The sequence below is a fragment of the Schistocerca nitens genome, chromosome 3 (genome assembly GCF_023898315.1).
Source record: "Schistocerca nitens isolate TAMUIC-IGC-003100 chromosome 3, iqSchNite1.1, whole genome shotgun sequence".
In the NCBI taxonomy this organism is placed as follows: Eukaryota; Metazoa; Arthropoda; class Insecta; order Orthoptera; family Acrididae; genus Schistocerca; species Schistocerca nitens.
The window spans coordinates 148,156,240-148,163,982 of record NC_064616.1 but is presented as its reverse complement, the minus strand read 5'-3'; the positions used below and the strand labels follow the sequence as shown (position 1 = coordinate 148,163,982).

The 7,743-nt window shown below is 37.5% G+C and overlaps 1 protein-coding gene across 1 annotated transcript in view; it reads right to left on the bottom strand.

Moving 5' to 3' along the window:
• Positions 1–2,583: 2,583 nt before the first annotated feature.
• The window catches only part of LOC126248092 (ATP-binding cassette sub-family G member 8), a 325,668-nt gene continuing 320,508 nt past the window's right edge, over positions 2,584–7,743 (bottom strand). Inside the window, exon 17 of the mRNA XM_049948758.1 lies at positions 2,584–3,173. Within this exon, the coding sequence (XP_049804715.1) occupies positions 2,958–3,173 (216 nt within the window). The 3' untranslated portion in view covers positions 2,584–2,957. The remainder of the gene's footprint in view (positions 3,174–7,743) is intronic.

Below are 7,743 nucleotides of genomic sequence, written 5' to 3'. Positions count from 1 at the left end.
GAATGGCTGCTCTTTCCTCCATTGAAATGGTTGTGTCCTTGGGAAGAAAAGTGAGATTAGGTTGGGGATATGAATTTCCTGGAAGATAGGCAGAGGGTGGTTCAATGGGATAGGAATAGGATCACAGCTGGAGGGTGGCTGAACTGGGAGAGGCTAGGGTCAATGTTAGCTTTCAGTTGGAGTTGGTGACAACTGCTCAATGCCTCAACTGTACACTGAGTAATTAACTTTAACCTCATCATTATTTATATTCTACTTAAGTCTTTCCAGAACCATATTAATATTTACATATCAATTAAAGCTAATTGGTGTACATATCTGTGGTCTGAAAACTCTAAACATCTAAAGGTCATTATTGATATTTGACTACATGGACTTATTATATTGTTGAATTGCTGGTAAGTGCTGAAAAATGGAAGTTGTATTTAGTATTGGATCACTTTTATACTTTAGCCCTCAGCTTGTTGCTCACTATCTTAAACTTAATGCTTTTAATAGAATAGATATGATAATGGAAAATATTGGATGGCATACATATTATGGAAAGAATAGAGATAATTACTAACAGTATAGCTGAAGCATTTAGTGTTTGATAGGTACTTAGAAAAGACTGCAAAAACTGTTAATCCTTAGAAACATCCTTTTTCAGACATAACTTATACAGAATGCACATACACATGCATGGCTATATTGTCCCGGCTGACTACATTGCACTGACACTGTAGCTTGACTGTTGTGAGAGACTCTGCGGGATACAGTTGCCAAGATGAGAAAGGAAGTTGGTTGGTGGCGGAGGTAGAGGAGGGAAGATTGTCTGAAAAGGCGGCAAGGGAATGACATAGGAATGTAGGTAGCACTAGTGAGCTGTCTGTGGCTACAGCAAAGGAATTGTGAAAAGAGGAAGAAGAAGACTGCAGAGAGGAGAGTGTAAGTGTAGAATGGGTGAAGTGAGGGACGTGTGGATATGCACAGAGTTGCAAGTCAGAAGGGGCTAGTTCAGACTGACACTAGCAGGATTGCTGGATAAAAGAATGTGTTGTAAGGACATTTCTCAAATATGCGATTCAAGGATATTGGTGTTGGAAAGAGGATCCAGGTAGCACAGGTTGTGAAGCAACTACTGAAGTCAAGTATATTGTGCTCAGCAGTGCAGTCTCCTACTGGATCATCAACTCTGCTCTTTGCCACAGTTTGGTAGTGGCCATTCATTTGGATAGACAGCTGGTTGGTGGCCTTGTCCACATAAAAGGTTGCATGAAAGTTACAGCACAAATGGTATAGAATATGACTGCTTTCGCAGGTGGCCCTGACCTTGATAGAGTAGGATATGTCTGTGATAAGACTCGAATAGGATATGCTGGATGGGTGCATAGTACAGCTGGTGTGTGTGTGTGTGTGTGTATGTGAGCTCTGAAATACGTCTCCTCCAAAAGCTTAGCAACATTTTCAGTCTTGGTTATGTGTTTACCTACCACTCAACATCTAAACTATATGATGCATTATTACATTTACTCCAACAATTATTAATAATCAAATATGATAATGATGAATTTTAGTATAGTGTGATATAGTACAATGGTTTTGGAACCGTACGTGTATCAGTAAATGATGAAGCTGTTCATCCTGAGGAAGACATAGTGAGGAATGTCTTAGTAAAAGGTAGACTGGTAAACTGTAAGTGGCCAAATGAATGAAGTAGCTGTTGTTGTCACTGATGATGATGATGATGATGATGGTAAATATGGGTGTATGCTGACCATTTGTAGGTAAGTTTACTTAACAGTATGAAAAGGTTCACTAAATATGTATATAATTTTTTGGTCACTACATAAGCTACAACTTTCGAGACAAAAATTGTTGTATGGAATAAGAGGAGCTGAAGCAAATGTATCAGCATTTCTGTACCATTTTGGTAACTGAGCAATAATTATGATAGCAGCATTACTTCACCTTTTTTGAGCTAAAGACATTTTAACGAGGAATAATGAAGGGTTTTTTTTTCCTTATACCTCAATATGCAGTGCTGGTACAATGTAGTCCACTGGATGTGTGTGTGTATTTCGTATTAGCTCTGCAGAATGATGTTGTACAACAATTTAGCAACGTTTTTAGTCTTGCTTATGTGCTTATCCACTGGTCAACGTGTTAACTATATGGTAAGTTGTTACATTCAATCGTTTCATTATAGCGATAAAAAAAAAATAAATAAATAAAAAAAATAAAAATACTATTCAGAATGTTCTGAAATCTAACCATTTTCTCAATGCAGTCTAATTAATCTTTTGTAGACTTACCATGATTCAGTTTCTGTATTTGTTTGGCTGAAAGTAACACAAAAAAAGTATAAAAGAATGGAAAGGTTTTTCAGGAGATTTGCAGCTGTTATTCAATTGTTACAAAATAAGAAAAATGTCCTTGGATGTTTTGAATTTATCTTAAGATCAAATATATGACTAGTACCGTTAACAGATGTGGAGGGGGAAGGAGATAATATGGAGAGTGCATTACAACACAAGAAGCTTCATTAAATTATATGAATGGTAATTAATTTAAATTCTACATAGTAATTATCTAACAGCAGAGTATTTTATACAAAAAAGGACAACTGTATTTTTACACACAAATTAATTACAGTATAAAAACCCATTTTTACTGTCAATGATACTTATTAAAAGTATTAGTTTCACTTAAATAAATTATGTATCAGTGGCATACACTTGATGATTAGTTATACACATCCATTTATGAATGGTAATATGGTAACTTCCCATTTTGAATAAACTGAGATATATCTACAGCAATTCATATTGATAAATAACAGAAAAAATTTACAAAATTGCTGGCAGAAAGGAAGCCTCACAGTTATTTAAAATTGTTTTGAGAGTGAATGTTACAAAATGGAACAGATAGTGTGGCACGGGTATTTCACTGAGTGAAGTTCCACTGTAGTAATATGTTTATGGTTTGTTAGGATTTGTTCTCGGACGACGTGGTTGATGCCGGCATATGAGGAAGCTGCCTGCTGCTAACAGGAAGCACACAACCCAGAAAACAAGAACTGTAAGTGGTAGTGCATATTCTGGCTTGCCAGGTATAAGTCCACTGTAAAGGAGGGCAGCAGTACCATTGGGTGGAGGACATGCCACCTGCACAATGATATCTTGCCTCTGGACCTGTAACAGATTGTTTACGTCTGGTATAATCATTTCAACTTTTGAAACTGAAATCAGCTAATGCATTAAATAATAATTATATTAATACTGTGATTACATATAGATATAAGTACTACAAGAATTTGATAAAATATTGTGAGAGCTGTGGAAGATGAAAACTAGCAAAGTTTTCATTCTCTTCTGTGTGCGCCTCTCAGTAACTCAATGCCTCTGCTATCTGTTAAATTGCACTCATATTCTGTTACCTCCCTTCACAACTTCCCTTTGATGTTCCTTTTGTCTGAAACCTGTAGAGAAGTACATTACTGTGACATGAACTATGGATTTTGAACTGGATTTTCATGTCATTCCATCTTTTTAGCCTGATATTCCATATTTAATAAAATTTTTGTTTCCCACTGTTAATCTACTCTAAACAGTACACTTTGGACTTTGCTCTGTAGACACACAATAAAACCAGCATAATTCTGCTTTTCAGAGATTTATGGAACATATACATCACAACACGTAAGAAAAGAGGTGACACTGTGTGAATGGTGAAAAATAATAAGTAAACTTGAAGCTAATTACATAAATTGATTTCTGTGCAGTGACAGTAAAGGAATAATTGCTAAGAATTCAATGAGATCACATTTTGGATGACATCAGAATTCTAAAACTTGTCTGGCAAGGATTTATATTATCTCTGAAATTCTTCAACACATATTCTGGAGCAATTCTTGTTAAGCATTTGATGATACCAACAACAAAGAAGTGAACACCACTGACAGAACCCATTTAAGCAATATCCATTTTACGTAGATTACACTGTGACACTAGATAACATGTGAGACCTTCAGCTTCTTCTGAACAAAATTATCTTCACTAGTGAAAACTAACTTGGATGTTAACATACTTGAAAAGAGTCAGAAAAATGAAATACCTACAATGCTAAAAACTAAACTAATCTCCGCCCAAACAGGCCATGAAGGCCTAACAGTACCAACCACCTGCCGTGTCATCCTTAAACCACAGGCATCACTGGATGGGGATATGGAGGGGCATGTGGTCAGCACGCTGCTCTCCCAGTCGTATGTCAGTTTACGAGACTGCAGCCGCTACTTCTCAATCAAGTAGCTCCTCAGTTTTCCTCACAAGGGCTGAGTGCACCACATTTGCCTACAACACGCGGCAGACCAGATGGTCACCCATCCAAGTGCTAGTCCAGCCCAACAGCACTTAACTTCCATGACCTGATGGGAATTGGAGTTACCACTGTGGCAAGGCCTATGATGCTGGCTGACAGAAAAATGAGATCCTTGGCACTGCAATAGCTGTATTTGAAAATCGTATCATTTGTAACTGGATGCTATAACTTACACACTATGGCAAATTGTAAAGTGCTATGTGGTATCAGTACTGCTGTAGGGTATAGAATCTTGCACAATTAAAATCACATCTATGAACAGCCTGAAGACATTGGAAATGTACTACAGATTCCATGAGTAGAACATGTCATCAATGATGATGTGCATTAACATGCTGACAAATATCTTTGTCATAACCATCATCAAATGCAGGAAAACAGTGCATTTTGGGAAGAATTTCCAAAACAAGAATTACAGCTTCATCCAAATTATAATTGAAGGACAAATAGAATGAGAATGTAGACCTGGCTGGTGAAGAGTTTCATGGTTGCAAAACTGATATTCTAACGTTGGCTCAACATCCTAGATACAGCCACAATGACTGTCGATATCAGAGTATTAAGGCTTAATTCTTGGTCCAATCTACAACCATGACCATAGTTCTTTTTCTTGTCTTAAACTGAGTACTCTATGTGAATTTATAAACTGTTTCGTGAGTATGTGAGTTTATAAACTGTTTCATAATGAAAACTAAAATTAAGTGCCCTTGAAATAATTTTTACCTTGAACTAACTGTGTACACTGACAATTACCAGTAATATATAAAACAATAATCACACAGTTCTTCCACTTTTTTCCTGTGAAAGGAAGCCTATGTACTTAACATCCCAAGAACATCAGCATTCAGTAATAAACATGTAATCTTTTATGCAACACTTGTAATGAAATTATGTTTGTTTTTTGATGTGTACATAGCAACCATGCAATCTCCACACTTGGCACCCCAGAGTTCCAATCAGTCACCATGTAGATAGCAGACATAAACAAGAACCTATTTATGCATTCAACTGAAGACCTCACTCCATACAAATATGGATATGTTAGCTGCCACAGATGGTACTGACACCAGGAACTATTTTCTACATCCTCCAATTGGATCACAGTTGGAGACCATTCTGCTGACTACAGATAAATTGGGATGCACAACCACACTTGGACAGTTCATTTCGAGCAACAGTTCCCACCAATGTTTACAGTTATTGCCAGCTGATGAAAATCATCAGTTGCTACTGTTATTGTACAGCCACTTTAATCAACCGATACTGGACAGTAAACACTGAGTGTCAAAGTGTTATTCAAACTTGAGCCTGAACTAAATAATTGTTAGTTACAGTAGTGCAGACTGAACTTCTATAGATTACATAGTTTTCTTTCATTGTGTTAAGTTAGATTAGTGTGTAGAATGCTACCTACAGAGCCACCTACCACTCATCACTCAAAACTGAATATATCTGTATATATTGTAGGAAATGCCTATTACTTGTATCATTTCATGTTACCCGTATTACTTGCATTGACAATATCCACGGATTTTTGGAAAGAGACATTGCTCATACTATAATAAAAATTGGTTACAAGGATTTTCATTGGCAATGACCAAACTGGTGAGTGCACATAAACATTCTTGTTGCAACACACTGGAATTAGTGTGGCCTTTGCAATTGTATATGATTGTTTGTGGGCTGTTAACTCCCTTTCTTTGTCAGTAAGATTTCAAAGAATTTATTATACTGTTCTGAGTTGTATTCTTCAGATATGGGTCAACCTGAAGCTGATAAGCTTCAGCCAATTGTCTTCCTTTGGCTGCAGCTGTCTGCCTCTCAGGTGGCACTCCTCGCAAAACTTGAAACGGACACAGAAAATGGTCAAGGAAAGTTTAAAGGTGCATCCACACTACTCATGTGACTCATGTGCTTTAGAGAATTGAGCCTTATGAGCAATGTGGACAGAGGTAGGCTCCAAGGACTCTCCACAAGATGGACTTGCAACCTAACCAAGCCTATACCTCGTCTGGCTCCGCCTGTTGTCAGTATATCAGAGGGATGCACAGGGAGCTGCACGAATGGTGTGGACAGTGACAAGCCTTCATCAACTGGCTCACTGCACTTCTCCAGTTTGGTCTTTATTTTTTTCTGTTTCTATGTTGTGGACATCATGTTTTTCTTTTAAAATGGAGTGGACTGATGACTTTACTATTAAATTCATACACATTTATGAAAAATATCCTGTGTTGTAGGATGCCACAAACTCCCATTATAAAATAAAATAAAAAGGATGAAGTGTGAGATTCCATCACGACAATACTCTTCATGGGTATGGCTGAATTAAAAAAAAAAGACCAGCTTATGATTCCAGCCTGAGATTCTGGAGTTGGCAATCGTGTGCCCATGCAGTGTGCTTGCTTGTGTGTGTGTGTGTGTGTGTGTGTGTTGTTTTATTGACGAAGGCTGTGGCTGAAAGCTTTATGTGAGTGTCTTTTAATTGTGTCTGTCTGCAACTTGACATGTCTTCTTTACGGTAAATAGCAAACTGTCTTTCCCATATTGTTGATATTCCTACCTTGAGTTTCCATTGTTTGATCAGCTTATTAGCCACTTATAGGAAAGTCCACCAGAAGAAAAAAGAGCCTGGGAAGTCTGGAATTGCGTTTGAGGAAGTGACTGCTCCTAAATGATTCACTTTGAATTTCTGTACTGCAAATATCAGCCTTTGCATCTTTGGTCCAACCAAATTTATCAAATATTCAAAATTTAATGCGGATATATGCCAGCATGTCTTGAAATTTATGTTTTCAACATGCAAGTCGTCCATCAAATCACTCCCACCATATCTTTTTCTGCTTCCGAAAACTGTGGTCATCCACCAGCTGTGTTTTCTTTGATCTTTGATGCATCTTCTTATATCTTGTTCTTGAGCTAATAGGTGCATCACAAGGAAGCTGACACTTGCTATAACCATTTTTAAATCGGGAAGCTGGCACTCGTCATGACTGCAGGTAAGGAGCAGATCCTCACAAGTCAAAGCCTGGCAAGCAACAGGAGTAGTCTGATGAGCACAAGCCTGGCGAGCATGAGTTGTGTGGACACACCTTAAGATGTCACCGGCATTCAGCCAGAAAACAGAAGGCTGGCCTAACTACATATCACGACTAAAGCAAACTTTCACCACACATCAAGTATCTGGTGATGTTGAATGCAAAGCATTTTCTCACTGAAAATATTGGGCCAGAAGTTTTCAAACTTATACGGAAATTGTGTCCTGAAATTCATCCTGTGGATCTTTCCTATGCTGAAATTAAGGATAAGTTAGATTCACACTCTGAGTCACAAGTCCATGCTATGCATAAATTTTTTCAATGCTTTAAGAAACAAAATGAAGGTTAT